Source organism: Miniopterus schreibersii (assembly GCF_964146895.1).
Source record: "Miniopterus schreibersii genome assembly, chromosome: 18".
NCBI classification, from domain to species: Eukaryota; Metazoa; Chordata; class Mammalia; order Chiroptera; family Miniopteridae; genus Miniopterus; species Miniopterus schreibersii.
In genome coordinates this window covers 20,979,530-21,002,145 of record NC_138121.1, presented here as the reverse complement: position 1 = coordinate 21,002,145, position 22,616 = coordinate 20,979,530, and the positions used below count along the sequence as shown (strand labels likewise).

The 22,616-nt window shown below is 45.4% G+C and overlaps 1 protein-coding gene across 4 annotated transcripts in view; it reads right to left on the bottom strand.

The window, feature by feature from the left end:
- Positions 1 to 22,616, bottom strand: part of VAT1L (vesicle amine transport 1 like) — a 102,415-nt gene that overhangs the window by 38,080 nt on the left and 41,719 nt on the right. For all 4 annotated transcript variants that reach the window (XR_013997532.1, XM_081118404.1, XM_081118403.1 and 1 more), the window contains exons 5-7: positions 17,773 to 17,876; positions 15,599 to 15,654; positions 11,787 to 11,981 (exon numbers count right to left, since the gene is read on the bottom strand). Coding sequence is in view for 3 of the 4 variants with exons in the window: in XM_081118404.1 (XP_080974530.1) it covers positions 11,787 to 11,981; positions 15,599 to 15,654; positions 17,773 to 17,876 (355 nt within the window). In the remaining variant the exon portion in view is untranslated. The remainder of the gene's footprint in view (positions 1 to 11,786; positions 11,982 to 15,598; positions 15,655 to 17,772; positions 17,877 to 22,616) is intronic.

Sequence of the window (22,616 nt, the reverse complement as noted above, 5' to 3'; positions counted from 1 at the left end):
GTTCCCATAAGGCAAGTAAAATGCTGTGCAAATAGAAGGTGTGGGCTGTGGCATCTGTGAACTGTCACCTCTGCACTTCCCAGCACAGCTCTTTGTGCAGTGGCTTGGATGGTAAATGTGATCATTTGGAGCATGTCCAATTGCCAAGCAATAAAAATGCAGTAAAATATGAACCCAACTAGTTCGTAATTTGTAGTCTTTGGAGCAGGACAGAGAGGGAGGTGGTGAAACTCAAGTACTGGCCTTGGATTCAAGGGAATTTGTGCTGCCACTTACAGGCCTATGTTTTGGAGGAGGCATCAGCTCTCCCGGCCTCCATCTTCTCATCTGAGATATGGGCATAACTACACCAACTGCAGAGGCAACGTTGAAGTACGCATCACATGGCTGTCAGCTTAATCCCCACGTCCTAATCTTCACCCTATCAGTGTGTGTGGAACAAACTCACAGAGTGATGACGTGTGTGAATGTGCTCGGGGAGCTAGGAAAATGACACATGAAAATGGAAAGGAAGAAAGGAAGAAAATCTGAAGTATTAAGCACCCACTCTGAGGCATTCCTGTGCAGTATTCATGTTACAGCTCATATACATGGCTTGCAACAGACTTTAACACTGGCAGGAAAAGCAAGGCTTATCTGCCTCATTTTACAGATGCAAAAAATAGGGCCTGAGATGCAAAGTCACCTGTCTGCAATCATACAAGTTAGGAACTGATGGACCAGGGTCTTGCAAACCAGTCTTCTTCCCCTGAACATGGAAGCCTGCAATCAGGGAGATGGGGCAGGCAGAGTGAAAGGCCTGGGACAGAGTCACCCCCACTCCTGCAGAAGGGTGAAGCTGTGGTTACAGGCATGGCTTCAGGAGAGAGCCAGCCTGAGCTTCCAGTTTGGCTCCACCACTTCTTGGCTGTGTGACCTTGTCCGGGCTTCCTAACTTTCTCTCTGAGCCTCAGCCTCCTCATCTGTTAAATGGGGAAATAGTAGTTCCTTACAGGATTGCTTTAAGTCTAGATGAGCCAGTGCATGCAAAGTGCTCAGGGCAGTGCCTGGCTCGGTGTAAATACCAAACTTTAGCCACTACTGTAACTTTGTCAGTTGCCCAGGGCTCCTCAGGCAGCTGTGCATGTAGAGTTTATTAAATGACTAACAGGAGCATGGCACTCTCCTGGCGGCACCTCCCCAAAACAAGCTAACAGTTTAGTAATCAGCCAATTTAGTAGTTAGTAAGCAATGAGATGGTTGGAGGATGGGGGCTCCAAACACCAGCATGTGTTTATCATTTGTGCTGCTCAGAGCTTCTGTTCCAGGCAGCAGCTCCACAAGTGTCTTTGGAAATGAATGAAAGCATAAGGCAGGGGCACCAGTGAGCCTGGCAGTAGCAAATCAGGGAGGAAACCAGCCCTGGGAGGTTTAACTGCAAGAGGCAGAAACACCGGGCCGCACCCACCCACCCCACCCCTTCTAAGAGGACCACAGAGGCTGACTTTATTTGTGCCAGGACGCACCTGGACAGCTTTCCCCACATGGCCTCATGACATTTTCACAGCAATCCCGTAGAGTGGGCCCTGACTGCTATTATCCCCATTAAAGAGAAAGTGATTAACTGCTCAGAGGACTCAGCTATAACTGGAGGAAGGGGGGCTTCAACTATTCTAGACCCACCCCTTTAGTCCTTATGCTAAATTTTGTCTCTTCAGCCCTTTACAAATAGTTTCCCATTTTGATCTTATCTGGCTCACCATTTGGTATGGAGTGAGTTGTGTTCTCCCCATCCCCCGGCCCCCAGGAAATTCATGTTGAAATCCTAACCATCTACCCATTAGCAGTCCTTTCCAGTTTCTTCCCAAACCCCACCTGCCCAGCTTTAGCAACCACTAATCTACTTTCTAAACAACCCTTCTCTGGACCCTGCTCCTCCTGGCTATCTCCCAACTCTTTGTTCTGCTCAGGGCTAAATGAGAGACTGACGCTGGCTGTCAGCCTACCCTACACATGCATTCCCTACCTGACCCTGTGCATTCAGACTTCTGCCCTCAACATTCTACTGAAAGGGCCTTCTGAAAGGTCAAGTTACCCTCAGGCCAAATCCAAAGGCTGTTCTGCTATGTGCTTCCTGACTTGTCAGCAGCAGCTGACACTAAGACCTGTCAGATGGTCATGATGGTCCCTTCACTGCTGACTTGTTTGTGAATGCCTCATCTTTTGCCTGTTGTGTGAAGGGGGGGCGATGCTGGGGTTCTGGCCTTAACACTCTTCTTTCTGCAGTGAGGAAGTTAATGCCCATGGCATGAACTCGAGAGCCATGCTTTCTTGGTCTGAATGCCAGCTGTGCCATGTACCAGCTGGGTGACCTGGAGCGCCTTACCTCACCTCACCATAAGTCCATTTCCTTGTTTGTATCACAGCAGCACCTGCCACTTGGGGTTTGTGGGAGTAAATGAGTTAATTAAGGGAACGTGCCTAGAAAAGTACTTGGCATATGCTATACTAAGTATTTGTTAATGTAATAATTTTGCTTAGTCTTTGGTTCAATGAGTTTATACAGTCATTTTTTTCAACAACTTCTATGCATTAGATTTCCCTGGGATTCAAATTTCCATTAAATTACAGTAAAAGCAGGGACCCTGGGCAAGTATAATTTCCCCAAAGCCTCATTTTTGTGACCTATAAGATGATGATAATAGTAGCTAGGTCTTGGGATTGTTGGTGCGTCTAAATGAGTTAATACATGCAAAACATAGGGCGATGACTGGCACAGAGTACACCCTCTAGAAATGTCAGTAGCCGCAGTAATTATCCAGCCCTCCCCCCTCAGTGTGACTGTGGGTTTGAATTGCCTGTGGACATCTCCACTTGCGTGTTCTACCCTAACCTTAAACTCACATCCCACTCATCAGTTCCTCATGGCAGCTTCCAGCACAACTAGCTAACATGGTATTGCTGACACCCCACTCATTCTCCCAGATTGCAAGACCATTGGTCATTGGTCCTCTCTGATTCTTGCTTCTTTATTTCCAATTGGTCCTTTATTTCCAATTCTCATCCTTTCCAGTGACTCGGATTCACTCATTCTGTCCCATTCTACTGCCCCCCCCTTTAGTCAGAGGCTTACCTATGGCCACATCTAAAACTCGGCAGTGGGCTCCTGGCCAGACTAGCTGCCCCCAGCCTATTCTCCAAACCAACGTGCACGTGATACAACACACATTGCCTGCTTTTTGGTGATTCTTTTAAAATGCTCCGCCCACCCCCAACTGTGTCTCAGAAGGGTACTCCAAATCTTTAAAGAAGGCCCATGCCAGCCGGTTGCCTTCTGCCATAATTAAGTGGAACTTTCCATGGTTCATCCTTGAGTCTTCGCCTCTTAGTTTGGGTTTGGGCACCTGTCTCAGAGGCTTGGCTTCATTCTATCTTAACTTCCCAGTCTGGTATCGAAGTTGAAATTTGTAGCTTTTTTAAAAAAAATGGGACAGTCACACGCCCACTCAGCCTTGCCTCTGGGATCATTCCACCCTCCCTGTTGCTAGTTCAACATTAATCTTCCTTTTATCAAGTCATTATCTTGCTCTGGGACAGATAAGGGTCCCTTTCAAGTTCAGCATCACATTGTTTTTCCTTCATTCGTTCTTTTAGACAGACTTATCTCTGTATAGGTTTTGTGATAGCATAGAATGAAAGACACATATAATTAAACCACAATTATTAACATGAAGGCAAAACTGTGGTGGACGTATAATGAGGAATTAGGGGCACTTAAATCAAATAATGGACTGCATTTGGGCAGTGAACTTCACTGCAGCCAAGACAAAGAGATATATACGAGGAAGGGCATAATTAACAAAATTTACTAAAAGGTAATCATGCCAGATTGCTGAAGAGGAAAAATTTTTCCTACCTTCAAACAGAAAAATGACATCATCTCATAGACCAGCTCCAATGGAATATCTGAAATGATAGGAACGTTCCTCTATCCCTGCGCAGTCCAATAGGGTAGCCACTAGCCACATGTGGCTGCTCACCACTTGAAAAGTGGCTAGTACAACTAAGGAACTGAATTTTTAATTTGACTTCATCTTAATTTAAATGTAAATAGCCACATGTGACTAGCGGTACCATCTTAGCCCAGTCATAGACCTTTATGTAAGCAATGCTGTAAAACACTACAGAAAATGCTTTTAAGAGGAGATTTAAAAATTGCCAAGATCTCCATGCAACCCTGTATCAGTTTTCTAGGGCTGCCATAAAAAGTACTACAGACCAAGTAGCTTACACTACAAAAATTCATTTTCTAGCCTGGCCGGGCGTGGCTCAGCGGTTGAGCGTTGATCTAGGATCCAGGCGATCGGGGTTCTATTCCCGGTCAGGGCACATGCCCGGGTTGCAGGCTCGATCCCTAGTTGGGGGCGTGCAGGAGGTGGCCAATCAATGACTCTCTCATCATTGATATTTCTATCTCTCTCTCCCTCTCCTTTCCTCTCTCTGAAATCAATAAAGATTTTTTCTTTTAAAAAAATTCATTTTCTCACAGTTCTGGTGGCCAAAAGTCTGAGATCGAGGTGCCAGCAGTGTTGGTTTCATTCTGGGGTCTCCCTCCTGAGCTTACAGATGGCCTCACATGGGCTTCCCCCCTCTGTGCACCCATCCCTGGTGTCTCTCTGCATGTCCTAATTTCCTCTTCTTATAAGTACACCACTCAGCTTACCCAGAGGCCTCATTTGAACTTATTTACCTCTTTAAAGGCCCCATCTCCAAATACGATCATATTCTGAGGAACTGGGGGTTTGGGCTTCAACATATGCACTTGAGGAGGACACACTTCAGCTCATAGAAGAGCCCTCCGTGTACTTTTAAATGGCAGGTGGAAAAATACATTTTTCCTCAGAGGCTGCAGCTGTACTGTCCAGGTGTGTATCTTTCTAGCATCTTACTTGGGACCCAAATGGGCTTCCGGGAATTGGGAGGGTCAAACAGTGCATGTTGCTTAGGCCACACTCTCAAAGGGCAAGCCGCTCACTCAGAGTGTTGACTCCAGCTTCTCTGTCTGGCAGTGAAGGCCTCCAGGATTTGATTTCATTGACCCCAAGCAATCCTGGTTCCTCTCGTCCGTCCTCAGTCAGCAACCTCTGCTTTGCTTTGCTTAGCTTAGGCCTCTCAACCACACCTACCCCATACTCACCCCTACTCCTGTGATTTCTGCCCCTCCTGCTTATAATACCTATTTTTAACCTCAACATCATCCAAAGAATTTGCATTTTCTTCCGATCTCAACCAAGCCCCACCCCATTCTTGAAACCATCTCTGAGCATTCATTCTTCCTTAATAGCATCCTCTCTCATTTCCAGACCCACTTGCACTTGAAGCCAACTCCCCATGATCGAACCCTAAGTTATTCTTTGTTTTATAGTTGTCCCAAAAAACAAATCATAAACTCAAGGGTCAGGGGAACACATCGTCTATCCCTTCTGTAGACCGATATCCTGAAATAGATTTGACATCCTACTAGCACATAGTAGGTGCTCAATAATATCACTGCTGCTTGGTTGACAATCGTATTTTTCATACCTTTCCCACCTCTGAACTTCTCGGAGAGATTTTTTTCCAACTTGATGTACAGCTGCACATTTAATATCTGGAGGCAAACGTGAGGCTGCAGTGTATCCACTCTGCTTTGTGTATTAAATTTAGAGTGAAGTCAAAGACAGATGGCTGAAAAGAAACCCTCATCATCTCTGATATTATTAAATCTAGTTTGAAGGCTCAGAGAGCCCAAGAAAATTTTCTTTTAATCCCTATGGGATTTATATTCCATAGATGAAATTATAGAGCTAGCCTGAAAAGCAATTTTGTGAAATCATTTATCAAAGAGGAGGGGGGGAAATGATTATAGTCCTCCTTCTGAGGTTCACAAGTAATAAGCATGCTCTACTCTCTCCAAGCCCAGAAGAGCTGCGTGGGCTTGATAAATAGCTGAGTTTGGCCCAACTGGAGCTCTAAACAGATGTCTGTAAATATTGCCGAAAAGAACCCTCAGAAAGTTGGTGGGTGTTACTGATGAGTGCCTGTGGATGTTTTTGTTGGCAAATAAGCAGCAGCCGTCTGTCTTCCCCTCTGTGAATGACTGGCCTGGTATGGGCACTTATAATTCCTTTGTTTTCCTGGTGACAGACAGTCTTAACCAATATGGCTTTTTTTAAGGCATGGCTCTCAACTAGGGGCAATTTTGACAATGTCTGGAGCTATTTTTTATTGTCACAGCTGCTGGCATCTAGTGGGTAGAGGCCAGAGGTGCTGCTAAACATGCTACAATGCACCAGGCAGCGCCCCCCTCAAACAACAGATTGTTCAGTTGAAATGTCAGTTGCGTCCAAGCTTAATCTTATTTGAATGAATCTCATTCATTCAAAAATGTTTACCGTTAAACATGGAAAGTATCCAAGTAGCCATATTTCTGTGTGTTGGTGAATTCATTAATTCATTATTCATTAATTCACTCATGCAATACAAGTTTATTATTATCTACTCCATTCCATATCTACTCCATTCCAGGCACTGGGGTCTTGAGAAACCAGGGTTTCTCCTAATCTAGGGTTTACATTATAGTGAAAGGGAGAGAAGAGTCTAAACAAGTTGATGAATAAATGATTAAGATAATTTCAACCAGTGGTACATACAAGGGAGGCTATCAGACAAAGTAAAGGGGCAGAGGATGGCCCAGGCAAGGAAGGTTGTGCAGGATGCTCCCCTCAGGGTTTGGGAAGGCCTCTTTAGATAGGTCTCATTGGAGCTGAAACATAGCGATGAGAAGGAAGCTCTGAAATCTCAAGGAGGAAAGTTCCAAAGAGAGGAAGCAACAGCTTCAGTGGCCCAAGACAGGAAAGGCTTGAGTGGGTTCAATCACCAGGGACGTGCAAGCCACTGAATCTTGGATGTAGGAGGCGCGGTGGACAGTGTGAGGCTGATGAGAGGTCAGGAGTTCAGACTGGGCAGGGCCATAGAGGCCTGGCAAAGGAACTCAGACTGGATTCCAGGTGCCATGGGAAGCCAAGGAGGGTTTTAAGCAGGATGGACATGATCTAGGTTAGGTAGTGATAAGTTCACTCAGGCACCTGGGTGCAGGACACCCTATAGAAGCCCGTCGGGAGCTCCTTACAGGAAAAAACCCCACTTGGCTACAGTGCCATCAGTGGAGACGAAAGGAAGTGCGTGAATTTAGGAAGCACTTGGAATAAAGTCCTGGACTTGCATATGATCCATCATTTAGTCGGCTACCAGCCCTAGCTCTCCCATCTCTACTCAGTGTGGGTCCTGAGAAGCTCTGCTCTGCATCCTTGGTTGATTCACTTCTTGAGCCAGTCCTGACTTAGCTCCAGCATGCATGGAGCTCCGCTTCCCCCTGGCTGCCTTACGTGTTCCAGCCACGCCTGGTCAGAACCCCTCTGATGAGAGCTGAGCTTAGCCGGGTGCCCCCTTCCCATTCCTCAGTTGCACTGTCTCCTTTGAATAGCATCAGGCTCCTGCAGCTGGAGCCTAACAGTTTTGGTTTCTTCCCTGGTGACTAATACCCATGGGACCACGATGCAGTACCTCCTAACCCTGACATTTTAGTGGCCTCCTGTGGAACTTAGAGTAAAATCTAGATTTCGACCTGGCCCCTGATGGCCATATTCATTCAGGCTCTCCTTGAACCATCCCCTCCTTTTTTCACAACAATACAGGGAACCTGGTCACCTGAATCCATCATGATCTTTCTTTCCTTGTCGCTTTGCTTTTGAGGGTCTCTCTGCTTTGCATGCTCTTCTTCCAGGTTTTTTGGTGTGTTTTTTTGCCTCTTTCATGTCCTATGATACCTAACCTTTCTTCTTGGAAGTCACTCTACAGCATGCAATCTCAACAGAAGTGATCCCACCCCAAAGGGGTATACACAGGTTTTTGGCAGGTGGAAAAAATCTTATTATTTTAATGTATGAAGCATAGATATATACACAGAACATAAGTAGATAGATATATGATAGGTAGGCAAATAGAAAAATATAGGTAGATGGAATACCCATGATAATAAAATTTCATAGGGGGGTTAATTAGAAAAGAAATCTAAAAAGTCTCCCTTGGGATAAAATGAAAAAGAAGTTGAAAAACACTGCTCTATGGAAACTTCCCCCCCTCCACTTACTTGCCAACATATACCCTAATCTAACTCCTTCCAAGAACTTATTACAGTTGGTATTTGTCGGTCACTTAAGTATTTGCTGCCCCTTCCCACCCCTCTGAACATAAGCTCCGTGAAACCAAGGGGTTTTGGCCGTCTGCTCGCCACTATATCCCCAGCATCGGCACAGGACTGGGCACACAGTAGTTATTCAATACGTATTTGGCAATTCATTACCACTGTGACCAGGACTGATTCCAAGTATTAGAACAAGGAACCACTGGGCTGAGGAGATCCCTCTTGCATTTCAACCTCTGCTTAAATGCTACCAGTTTTGTTGGGTCTCTTTTGGGCACTGAGTCTACGTGTAAACCCCCGTCTTTGTCCCATGGTAAAGCTAATCTCTTATCTCTGGTCTTGACTATTCCCAGTTTTCTTTCCTTCCCGACCACTGAGAATCCAGTAATGGTGTAATCCAGCTGAACTCTGTGGCAATGAGATATCGTAGTGAATGCCATATGGATGCCTGACTCATTAAATTAAAACTTGTCAAGAAAAGTACAATGATAGGCTAACAATCTTGGAAATTAAACAGCAGAAGGAACTAATGATTATCTGATCTGATTTAGCAATAAATTGAATCACAGTGAGCATCTGTAAATAGGAAAAAGACAGGAAAGAAGCAAACCAAAATGTTAATGATGTTATCCATTTCTGGAACGTGGACTTACAGTTCATTTTCTTCTTAAGCATTTATGTCTTTTATCATAAGAAAAAAGGGATTTGGTGGTTGGGTTTTTTAAGACCGTTCACAATACTGCAGGATCAGAGAGGCATCCTGGCCCATGGATCCAGAACCAGTCCTATTTGATTGTACAGTGACCCCCACAAAGCTTTTTGGTGGGATTTCTGTGTTTAGGGAAGCCACAGGATGTGGCCAACCTCTTCCATTAGGCAAATAACACCAGCCTTCTTGCCAGGAGGACACCCACTCTCTGTACCACAGAACTTTGTGTTTGTTAGCGTTTCAGAGGTATCCATGATTCCCAAAAGTACAAAGAAGTGTTTATACTCTAAGGTACTCGCCCATGCAAAATGCAAACACACACACACACACACACACACACACCAACAACAACGATAACAACAACAAAACACATGTTCTCATATATTTTAAAATATTCCTCAGTGGCTTCATGGCTCCCTGAAGCCAAGGGTATGAAATCCCGACTTAGGAAGATTTCTTAGTAAAATGCCTCTGGAAACCTAGGCCACATCTCTTCATTTTCTCCTCACAAGTAGCTCCTGACTGGCTTCCCAAATGTCTCAAACATTCCTTGTCCTGGAGGATTTTCTAGACCCTGCCTCCTCCTAGATTATTTCACCTGAACCCAAACAACCAGTCACACTTCAGTATCCTTAAAGGTTACATTAGGAGTTCTTAATTCTTTCATGATCAAGGAACGGCTTTTAAACACTAGAACATTTGGTAGATCAATGAATGAAAACACTCAGTCCAAGGGTAGATCCAACAATTCATCAATAATGACAGTGCCCATTGGGACCGCTGATAAGCATCCGGGCTTAGCACACAAATCATTTCATCTCTGAGCCACTGTCTGCCCTGACCTTGATCTCTTATATACCCACAAGGTGACAATATCAATGATGCTGCAACAATATATATGCTCTCTTGTACACAAGATGAATCGTATACATAAAACTTGGCTTACCTGGAAAGGGTTTCTGGTACAAATAGTATGGTGAGGCATGAGGTTTTAAGAACCACTACGGGGAAGACAGGATCTAAGATGGCATTGGAGTAGGTGGATGTTACTCTCACCTCCTCCCAGGACCAAACTAGAATTACAACTAAAATATAGATAGAGCAAGCATCCTGAATAACCAACTGAAGAGAAGTCTCATTACCAAGGATTTACGGAAGAAGCCGCAGCAAGACTGGTAGGAAGGGCGGAGACGCAGAAAGGGCTGGCTCCTGCTCCCACTGGCAGCAGCTTAGATTCCGGAGGGATATCTCAGCTGTCAGGGTTCCCCTTAAGAAACATGAGGTTTCAACCCCAAGTCTGGCTCACAGCCCAGAGCAGCAGAGCCAGGAAGAGGTGCACACATACATCTGGATATGAAAATCAGTGGGGCTTCTGTCCACCAGGGAGAGACAGAGTCTGCTAGAGACAGGCACCCTCTTTAAGGGCCAACACACAAAATCTTGTTCACAGCCACTTACCCTGGGCCCCAGTGGAGGGAGGGCAGAGAGGACGAGAGTACCATGAAAAAGACTAGAGTTTGTGGCTCTGGGGAGAGAGCTGAAGGGACAGCCGCCAGGATCCCTGTGCTGAGTCCCTCTCCCACACCACAGACACCACCTTTCTTGGGTGGAGCACTCCCCTCCATATGGCATCAGCCTGCAGGAAAGCAATTGCCCCACCCTCTGGTCTCCCCGTCGCCCCAGCCTGTGGAACCTGTACCCCACTGAGGAGTCAGCTGCCTGGACTGGGGTGTGGAGGTCTGGGCAGACTCAAGGCGTCAGTGACTGACATACAGATGGCCAATAGACATATGAAAAGATGCTCAGTGTCACTAATCATCAGAGAGATGCAAATTAAAACCACAATGAGGTATCACCTCACACTTGTCAGAATGGCTCTCATCAGTAAATCAACAAACAACAAGTATTGGCCAAGATGTGGAGAAAAGGGAACCCTCGTGCGTTGTTGGTGGGAATGCAGATCGGTGCAGTTAACTGTGGAAAACAGTATGGCGTTACCTCAAAAAATCACCTTAAGACCCAGCGATTCCAGTTCTGGCAATATATCCGAAGAAACCCGAAACACTGATTCAAAACAATATATGCACCCCTGTGTTCATTGCAGCATTATTTACAATAGCCAAGTGCCCGTCAGTAGATGAGTGGATAAAAGAGCTGTGATACATTTACACCATGGAATACTACTCGACCATTAAAAGAAGGAAATCTTACCTTTCACAACAGCAGGGATGGACCTGGACAGTATTATGCTAAGTGAAATAAGTCAGTCAGAGAAAGACAAATATCATATGATTTCATTTATATGTGGAATCTAATGAACAAAATAAGAAACAAAATAGAAACAGACTCATAAATACAGAGAACAGACTGACAGCTGTCAGAGGGGAAGGGGTTTTGGGGGCTGGGTGAAAAAGGTTATGGGATTAAACAAAAAACACACAAACTCATGGACACAGACAACTATATGGGGACTACCAGCGAGAAAGAAGGGTGGGTAGAAGAGTGCAAAGGGGGGATTAATGCTGATGGAAGGAGACTTGACGTGGGTTGGTGAACACACAATACAGATCATGTATTATGGAACTGTACACCTGAAACCTACACAGTTTTATTTACCAATGTCACCTCAGTAAATTCAATTAAGAATAAATAATTTTTTAAAAAAAGAACCACTAGGGAACTTAAAGTATTTCTTACATCCAAAGCACCACACTACGGCGCAGTGACTTTTAGGACTGTCGTTGAAAACAAACCAACCTGGAGAAAAATCATTTAGCAAAAAAATTGTATTTGGCTGCCCAGACCTACCTGGAAAAACAGAGATTATTTGCTGGGGAAGAACACGCTTCTTACCTCCTCCAGAGCCCACAGGGAGTCCACAACGGGCCTGATCTTCTTCTGGTTGTACAGCCCTAGGAGTTTGTCCACCACTCCTCGAATGAGGCCTGCGCGGCCCTGCTTGAAGAGCAGGTTTAAAAGGGAAAACCCCGCGATGACTTTGTTCTCTTCATAGAGCTTGATGGGGTTCACCTTCTCCACCTGCCACCACTGGAAAAAGAGGTTTCCGGTTACAGGGACTCAGTGCCCGGCTGTGTTGTCAGCACTGACTGCGGGGAGGGAATGGGCCGCAGCGGCCAGACTCTAGCTGGCCGAGAGGTCGCTGGGTGGCGTGTTTCTGACAGCATCTGTTGGGGGAGCGCGCGGGAAACTACAGACGGCGATGCTTATGAGAAGAGCTCAGGGTCAAGGTGGGAGGGAGGCCTTTACAGAACAGCCCCTGGGCCACATGTAGTTGGAACGTGAAGGCCCGTGGTTAGGATTATCAGCTCTGGAGGTGAATCCTGGCTGTACAACTTGCTCCCTGTTTTCCCCTGTGCTTCACTTTTCTCAGTTACATACTGCGGGAGGATATTGCCTCTGATGTTTCCTGGGAGAATTTAGTGTAAAGCACTTGGCTTAGTGAGTTGGTGGTGGTGGTGAGGGGGTTGGTGAACGGAGTGGGGTGGCACAGAGGTTTACAGAGTGCGCTGGGGACACGGTAGGGGTGATGGCATTGACTGCAGGTGCAGCTTTCCTAGGGGGGATGACAACGAGGCTGGGGAGCTGACTAGGAATGCATCAGGTAGGGAAGGGTAAGGAGGAAGGAACAGCGCGATGGAGTGAGAAAACCAGAGTGTTGGGGTTAAGACAGTGGTTCTTAACTGGGGGCAGTTTTGCGCCTGAGGGGACATTTGGTAATGTTTAGGGACATTTTTATTGTGATGACTGAATCTACTGGCCTCTAGTGTGTAGACACCAGGGATGCTGCTAAACACCCTACAGTGCAGAGGACAGAGCCTTGCAACAGATAATTATTCAGCCCCAAATGTCAATAGCACTAAAGGTGAGAAACCCTGGACTGAAAGTCCTCCATGGTATACACACGAAGGGCAAATATAGCTGCCTCTTTCCTAGTCTCTCATCTCCCAATCTGATGTGAAAACAAGGAAACAGTCCACTAATAAACTGCAGAAATGGTGATCCAACTGCTTTGTTCTGATTTAATTGTGTTTCCTTGGCTGCCGGTTTGAATTTGGAAATTCCAGTTCCAGTTTCTGGAGGGTTCTGAGGGGTGAGATGGTTACTCTCGGTTTAATACTGATGGCGGAGAGGAATGTGATTGATGGGCACTTACGCGCATTTATAACATCTGTGTTATTGCTGTTTATTTACATCCTGCCTCTTTCCAGGATTGAAAAAAGATCTGATTTTTTTAAAGTGAGAAAATCATATTGTTAGGAAAGGAACTCTGAGAAAGACAGGTTTAAATAGGGATAAGCTTCACACAGAAAATTCTTTAGCAAAGCACATTCCCCAAGGGACTGAGGGCAGCTCCAGGAGAGCCACGTATTTGACCATGAGTTACTTGCCAGAAAAATGCAAAAGAAATCATTAATAATTTGAGTCTCAGTGTATCTGCAATGCCTCAACAAATATCTGTGAAATGAATGCTTGCCGAATCTACAGTTGCTGCACAGTTGTGGTTGAATCCTAGACACAAAAGCCTGGTTTTGAATCCCAATTCCGCCACTGACTAGCTGTGCAACCTTAAGCAAGTCACTTAACGTCTCTGTGCGCAGCCTCCTTGCTGTACCTCATGGGGTCATCTTGAGGAGTAAGTGTGTTCGTACAGACAAAGTGCTTAGCTCAGAGTCTGACATCTACTAGGCGCTCTATGAATGTAAGCTAGCTTTATTAGCATCTAATGCTGAAAGCGACAGTTTTGATTTAGTGAACAGGCACTCTGAAACTGGAGTCAGGCTGCTCTCTAAATGCTAACTTCACCTGTTATTAGCATCATCGTTATGGTCTGAAAGCAAATGGCACGCCTCACAAAGAGCGTGCGCAGGCCCTGTGGGAGTTTTAAGGTAGAGCATAATTAAGATAGCTGAGTGAGAAATTCCTGCGTGATTACAAAACATGCTTTAACTTCTAAGCCTTTCTTGAATGTACAGAAGAGAATTCCTTTCTAGAACCTTCCAGAACAAAGGTGTCATTCCTCTTCTTGGCACGCCCTATCTTCAGTTTGCTTCTAACTGACCAGCTGACATTGGGCCAGGCCTCTGAAAGGGAACAGCCTTCATTCTTGCCCTCCAACTAGAAAGTGTTCTGGTAACCGCCACCCTCGGTTTGGGCAGGAGAATCTCAACCTCCATCCTGGCTGTGTTTTCATGCATGCCGTCATCGAACCTGGGCACCCTGCAATTACTTCATTAAAACTGCATGTTGGGATTGTGCATTTGGGGAAGAAAGGGAAAACACTTCTTACAATAGTAGTAATTTGGGACCGATTTGGTTACCCACAGCAGGCTGTCAGCATCACGTTAATTACAGCCACAGCAACAGAGCAGCTGTGAGTGACACAAAGCCTGTCTTCAGGGGACACGCTGCAGATAGCATCCATCATTTCACCCTTTCTGCTCCCTGTTCATTCTGTAGTTGAGATGATCCTTGACCTGAACTTTAAAGTTCAGATGTAAACAGAAGCCCTTTAATTCTAATTTCACGGGACAGGAAGCACTGATCATTCCCAGAATCAGGGAATGTTGGGGTGAAGCCTCTGGCAACCAGTGTTGGCACTTAAAGGGCACTCAAATACTCTGTAGCCACACTTAGAATGAATTTAAACGGCTTACCAGAGCTTTACCTGACTCCCTATTCAAAAGGCCTCTTGCCTGTCTTGCCGTTTTCTATCTCAGCACCCTGCTTTTAGTTTCTTCAGAGCTTATGACCATTTACAATCATGCTGTTAATCTGTTTTAGTTATTTCAGTTGTGTTTCTCATTAGAATGGAAGAGTTACAAGGGCCTAAGATGCAACTGTCTCACTCGCTGTGATGCCCGGTGCCTGGCTCAGAGCCACAAATAGCAGGTGCTCAGAAGATACTTGCAGAGTAAGGGAAGCACCACGGAGTCTGAGAGGAGAGAAGACAAAAGCAAGCTCTTATGAGAAGCAGCAATCCCCTTTTGCTGGGGAAAAGGGGGGATAAAATCAGAGTTCAAGGCCGAATTCTTTAATTCTAGCAAGTGTAGCTCTAGGTGAGACTGTAGGTCAAAGTAGGTTCATTATGGGGTAAATGCCCAGGGATGTGGCTTTTCCATTGTAGACAAAGTAACCACTGTATTCAGAGCATGATTATCTAAGACAATGGTTCAGAAACTTGCCCAGGTCTAAAATTCACCCCAGGAGCTTGCTCAAAAGGATCCCATCTGTGTCTCCAACTCTGTAAAATGAGGATTCAGAGAAATCTCAAGTACCTGCAGAAACCTGGTCAGAAAGTTTATTTGTTCTTCATGGGAACAAGTAAAATGCACCGATGCTAAGTTTCTTTTCAACTAATGATTAAAAACATCAACAACACATAGCAATCTCTGTTGAAATCAAAATAAAGCTTTCTGGAGTTTCACAGACACTCCCCCTCTCTCTGCCTCATTTGGGCAAAAGCAGCCCAAGCCCCAGCTCTGCCCACGTCTACTGAGCAAGGCGGGAACGCAGGCTTCACTGAAGACGATGATGCTACTGGACAAACGAGGTTTAGTTATTAGGTCAACGTCCTTAGATGGAAGAGCTCACCACATGCAAGTCACCGCACCACCACCGTTCATTAGCCATGCGTGGATACTTACTGATTTTGCAAAGCTAAAGAAGCTCTTGGTCTCTCCAGTCACCATGTTGGATGAACCTGAAAATGGAATATTCCCAAATCAAGCGACTGCTAATGAAAATCAACATCCCTCGTTACGCATGAAAGAATGGCAGTTGTTTGGTTCAGAACTGTCAAGAGCTGGAGTCAGCCTGGGGGAAATGAGGATAATGGAGGGAGTGGGTGGTGTCAAGTTTACTTAATTTTAACTGCGTCAAAGGGAAGTAACATCTCTCAAGGTGACCATGTCATTACTTTGGAAAGTTGGGCGTGTGGCAAAAGTGTGATTTAAGCCCACGTTCTAATAAAATGATGAGTTGCTGAAATGTCTTGTTGGTTCTGTTCTTTGAGACTGAGAAACGAACCGTGTGAAACTCCTTTATGGTTTGAATTTGGTTCCTTGTCAAGTGAGGGGCTTGGGGCTGTGACCTGGGCGGGGCACTTAAGTGGTGGGAAGAGATTGGGCTGAGCTGGAATGTAGATAGATGGGAAAAAAAAAAAAAAAAAAAAAGGCAGACAGAGGAGCAGAGGAGAGTGAAATAGATTCAGAATCCACGGAAATAACATGACCAATGCCTTAGCTCCAAGAAGGTCTGGGCAGAAAGCTAAAAACCACTTGAGATAAATAGTATGAGAAATTGAACTTTGCTAATTGGAATAAGCACTGTGAATAGGAAGATGGGAGGTGAAGCTGGGAAAGACCTTAAGATGTTCCTACAGGGAGCAAAGACTCCTCTGTGGGTTCCCAGAAGGGGTAAATGAGAGGACTCTTAAAAGTTTAGATCCTATATTGGGGCCTTTTCAAGGAGTTTCCTTCTTTGTTCCCATGGAACTAAGGGTAAGTTATTCTCAGAGAACTGTTACTTAATGGAAAAAAAACACACAAAACAATGTATTTTTAAACTTAATTATTTGGCCTGGGTAAACTAGTAGCCAGTTAATCACTGCCTCTAATTTTATGTGGCGGCTACCACCAAGCATCGTGGTACTAGGCTTTAACTACTTAGTAATCAAGTAATCAATGTAATGAATTAGACACTGCGAAATTTATGAAACTGGGGCAAAAGTAGAATCAGTAAATGAGTAAAAAATGAATCAGTTGTCCATCTGCATTTGACTCACGTGTTAGTCAGTCTGCATTTGACTCACATGTTCGTCATATCCAATATCCCTACATCATGCATCGATGCTCAGAGCTTCTTGTGTCAATAGTAATAATTAAAAAAAAAAAAAATGTCGACCTCCAAAGACTTTCAAGTACATGGCCCCTGTTGAAAATACCAACGTGCTCCAGCAATGAAAATCTGGTTCCCTCTCTTTCTTTCCTGATGATCTGAGGACAACAAAAAGGTGTTTGAATATTCACACCTCTCGATTATCTCTTTTATAAGCTTCTCAGCTAATAGCAAGGAAATAAGTATTTCGTTGAGTTATACAGAGCTAAGGCTCAATTGTACCTACAGAGCACAGAGGTACCAAAAGTCTCAAATGTTGGGTAACTAGTATCAGTCGGCTTTGCAATGGGACATCTGACTTCAGATATGCTTTTCTGACTTCGCGGAGACTAATGTTTAAATTACTTAGCCTGCCTGTGAAGGGAGAGAAGAGGGAGGGGGCTCTGGGTCTCATTCTGCTCAAGGAAACCTGCCCCCTGATGTCTTCCATAAATCCTTCCAAACCCAAGATGCAGAAGCAGATCTGTGCTCCATCTACCCAGGGCTTCTGTCTTGATTGGGACATACAGGGGTCATTTAGAGGTCTGTTTTTTGTCATTTCACCTCCAGTACTGAAGAACCTCCTTTAAAACCCCCAGCCGCTGCCCTCCATCCTACTGTAGGTCCTTCGTTCCTTCATTTCTCACTGGTGCCACTTTCTGTGGGTCAAGTCCCATCTCAGTGACTACACTGGCGTGGCTTGGTCCCTTATAGTAGTCATGGAATAAGAAGTACTCATGGGAGTGACAGGGCAGTAGGCACATATGTCGCTTGTATCATCAGAAACAACTAATGCCAATAGCAATATTTTGGAAAACATTACAAAAGGTAAAGACCCCAACCTCCTTGCCCGAACACAGCAACACATTCCATTTTTTAGAGTGTTTGTCTGCAAGCACAGGTGCAGTGGTCCTCATCAGCGAGCATGTCCCCCGCTACTCACCGTATAAAATGTAGGTTCCCAGTGGTTTGAGAAGGCTGAGGCCTTTTCCAGTGTTGTCCCCACAGAGGCAATCCAAAACAATGTCCACTCCTTCAGCAGAGATTCTAAGTGGGGAGAAGACAAAGGACAATACCTGTCAGGGACCAAACTCTCTCCTTCCCTTCCTGTGTCATACTGTTTACTCCCAGAATCAGGAAGAGGGAGAGCTCTTGGGAGTAGCAATAAATAGGGCAGACGCCCCGGACGTGCATTTATCCTCATGGGTCCAACTATAAGAGTTTCAGACAGCTGGAGGCATCTAAGACTGGCTGGTGGCCGATACAGGGAAGCAGCCCGGGCTAGGAGGAGCATGAACATCGCAGTCCCACAGTCTATATTCTGTCTAGCTGCCTCCCTCAGCTTTTCTGTGCCTTCGTCTTCTCCTTTGTAAAGTGTAGTTAGCATGTTTCTTGGTGCTAAAAATGAAATGAGGTGACCAGTGAAATACTTGGCCCACTGCCAGCCACATAACAGTCACCCCATAGGTCGGCCAGTTGACAATTCCTGTTTGCAGAGGCCGAGTTATGCACCAAGCTCTGTCCAAGGTGCTAGAGACAGAGTGGTGAACAAAACCAAAATGCTCGTTCCCCGTCTTCACGGGGCTTCTGGTCTCGGAGGGATCGGCTTTCTTCCACTTCCACCTCCCTTTTCAGTGAAGCTATAAAAATCATGTTAAATTAATTTGCAAACTTCTGTGTGTCCAATCTTCAGGTTCAATCTAAAACACAGCCTTGTGTTTAAAGACTGTTAAAGGGTTAAATAGAGGGGATCTTCCTACAGCAATGGAAGGTTCCAGGCTAGAGAGAATCCGCCATTCACCATTCGTACTCTATTAGGCAGCAGTCTGTTAGGAAGGAGATCCCTTCTTCCACTCACTTACTTACACCTTCACTGATTCGCTCACTCGCGCATGCATTTAACAAGTATCTACTGGGCTTCCACTGTTCGAAGATACTATGCAGGCGGGAGCTCTGAAGATTGTAGGGAAAATATTTATGCCCACTGAGCACCCGACTGTGGCTGGGCCCTGATCTGCTCAGAAACGAATGGCATTTCCTCAGATATTTGAGTTTGCAGGATTATCTTGTTTTAGTACCTAGTTCAGTTTTTCTGTCCCCACCCTCTTCCCCCAGCAAAATTTAGGTACCACTGCACATGTCAACAGCTGTGTCCATAGTGTCACTAACTGGGAATTTTATGTGCATTTCCTGGGTTCAGACACTAAATGGACAGCTGAGTCTTGATGTGAAAATTCCCTTCAAAACCCTCAAGTCGAGCCTAAAATCCATCCCATTGCAAAGGCTCATATGAAATGATCAGCTTCGCTTCCACCTAATAGAGCTCTTATCTGCACAGGTGTGTCCTTTCAAGTCCCACCTGTAAGTTTAGAACTAGGGAATTAGGCCAGTGGATCATGAACCTAAGTGTGCATCACAGTCTCCCAGAGGGCTCATTAAAACACAGATTGTAACTTGCCCACCCTCCCCCTCTCCTTCTAGCTTCAGTTGGTCTGGAGTTTGGCCCACAGATTTGCATTTCTGACAAGTACCCAGGAGATGCTGATGGTGCTGATTCAACCGCCACACTATGAGGACCTCTGGTCTAAGCCAGTTACTCAAGAGCCAAGTCAATAATTTTTTAAATTAATAATTAATTTGTTCATTAAATATTTAGCATTGGCACTGCACTAGGCACTGGGGGATATATTGTTGAGGCCAAAGAGATCTGATTTCTCCCCTTTTGGAGTTTACATTAGGTAAACATTAACCAATAATTACACAAATAAAAGTTAAATTGAAACTGAATGGCTCTAGAGTCACAAAGGTATTATGAGACCATTTAAATAGAGGGTTTGCTCAATCAGGGTTGCCAGAGAAGAGGTCCTGGGGTAAGTGATGAGTGGAGAGTGAAGGAATTAGCTAGGTAAATAGTGCTGGGAATAGTGTTCCAGGCAGAGGGATCAGCATGTGCAAAAGCCCTATTGTGGGAGGAGCCTGATGGGCAGGAAATCTGTGAAACAGTGAGTTGTGAGGGCTGGAGCAGAGAAAATGACAGGGAGCTTGCTGTAAGCTGAGGCTGGAGAGACAGGAGGGAGGCTGAAACACACAGACTGTTGGTGGGCTCTAAGCTGGTGCCTCACACCTGGTGATCAGGTCTCCACCTTACATCATGGAATGAGTAACTGTGCTCTTCCTTACTTCCACCAGCTCCATTTTCTGCCAAGTTTGCTCATTCCTGTAGAAGTGGAACCCTGCTCTACCTCCAGCCTTCCTGGGCTATCAAGCCCTCCCTGTGAACTCCATTTTCCCAAGACCTCTCTCTTTGCCTGCAGAATGGCTGTGCTAAGGAGCAGTGTCCCAAATGCTGGGCTGTGCACACCTTTAGGCCACTGCTCCTCCCCACACCTCTCTCAGCATTTCCATAGTTGAATCAGGTAAAACAGAGTTTGCACGTGCACAGGGCCAAATATGCCACAGATTCATTACACCCTGCTGTTGTTGCATCCTTTTGAAGGTCATGGTGTGGTGGGGGTGAGATGAATTCTGAGGAAGAGAAGCTGGGTAGAGGCAGATATCATTCCCTGGGCCCCGAGGGTGAAGATGCTTTGGCCTTTTCTGTCGACATGTAAGCAAACATGGCTCCTTTTGAGGTTAGCAATGATCCTCATTGAAAAGAGTGCCATCCCTCGTTCAGTCATTACCAGCCCAATCCATCAACCGAACTGGACCCAGTTGGGTCTATTTAAAATGCTGCTGACCCCACAAGTAGCCTTGGGATGGGTCCTCCCTCAGTCATGCTCACACTGAAAAGCACCCTAGCAGCTCCTTTTAATGGGATAATTGTGAGAAGCACAGAGTGAGGTTGCTTCCCAGAGGCACAGGGTCAGGCTCATTTCTTAGGCCACCAATTCCCGGGGGTGCTTGCCCTGCCTACACATATATAATCACGATTACATAAACTTGGAGCGGGTGAGGGCAGAGAGCCAAATGCCAGGTTGCTATGTCTGCTTTCTCCTGCTGTTATAAATCTCTCCAGATCTGAAACACAAATAGGCCCAGCTCAGGGATTCTCTGGGCCAGATTCAGCAGCAAGGTATTTTGGAATTGCTGATCCGAGACTTTTGCGTCTGTCCTTCCTTGGTCCCCAAACTCCTCACCCCTTTATTGGGAATGCCACCTCTTTGCTTCCCACCCACATGGTCAGTGAAGAATTTCTCTTGAGTGGTGGCAAGTACCACAGAGCCATTGCTGGAGAGAAACGCTTCTACTTTGCCAAGAAATTAATTCCACTTTATGTAACTTTCATTTCCAGTTGGGTCCTTGGCTCTCCCCTCGGTTCTTCTTTTTCTGAATTCCTTTCCTCTGAGAACTCACCTATGCCATAGCTTTACCCATCACCTCCAAGCTTGTAACAGAGGGATGAGGCTATTGCAGAGTGCCTGGCACAGTACCTAGCACATAGTAGGCCTCTCACAGAGGGCTGAACACAGTGTCCAGTGCCCAGAGGGCTGAGCACAGCACCCAGTGCCCAACAGACTCTTCACATAGTTCCAAGCACAATGCCTGGCACACATCATGCTTCTTCGTAAGTGTTTACTACTAATGGCTCCCACATGTACTTAGACTCTCATTAATTTTCACTAAGTCTCAGTTTCTTTATCTGTAAATGAGGAATTATCACCTTGCAGGACTGTCTGAGGCACACACACGGTGGTCTAGCTGCGATGCTCAGCAGAGTGAGTGGAGACCAGCAAAACCTGGCGCTATTACCCACCTGGCGCTGGGCTCACTCGCCTTGCCTGGGACTCGCTCTCCACCTCCCTCCCCCTCCTGAAATTGCTCCCATCCTTCAAGCACCCCCTTAGGGGCTGTCCACCCTGGTGCTCTCTCTGGTTTTCCTCTCCTTTGTTTTTATGGCCCCTACAGACAGAGGCACATGATTCAAGGCTTCTAACTCTTGTACTTGGTTTCAAGTGTAGTCATCTCTCTCCTCCCAAACAGAAGAGGAAGTGATGAGGTTAGGTCTGTATATAAATCTTCTTTCCCTGTTCCTTTTACAGTGCCTGGCTTGGGCTGAGAATGTGTTCAGTGGAAGCTTACCAAATGACTGGCTTGTAAACGAGTTCTCATCTCAGAGGATTTTATGTTATTTTTTCTAGTTACTCAGACACACACTAGTGTAACAAATAATATCCGTGATCCAGAAGGAAAGAGAAAAATACTCTGCGTCCCCTCCTGTTGCATGTTAGTGGTTGGATTTCCTCCCCTCCTTCCTTTCATTTTATGTTTTTATGAGTCACGAATATATACAAAGCTGTGATCACAGCGTAGATGGAATTTGGCAGTCTGCTTTTTTCACTCAATATGCTACCATGGGTATTTTTTTTTCATTTTGTCACAGAGCCTCCATAATTATCTTTTCTTAGGGGCTGCATAATACTCGAATGTGTGGGTGGAGCGTAATCTGCTCAACTATTTTCCTTCTGTTGATAGCAGGGGCTGCTTCTGCATGTTCACGATTCCAGACGAGGCTATAATTCACCCAAGGGACATATGCCGCACACCTGCAATGAATCAGAAGCAGTGCTTGGCTCTGCAGTAGGCAACTGGGGACCTGTTGCTTTTTTTTTCTTCTTTTGGATTATTTCCTGAGGATAGGATTAGTGGGACAAAGGGCATAAACGTATTTGCAGCTTCTCGGTCATTTTTAGTCTGATCATGGGGACTTTACTTAAAAACATAAGGAATTGTAGGAAGTCACACTTGAAAGAAGGTGGTGGTGAGGTGGGTCTCAGATGCTGTTAA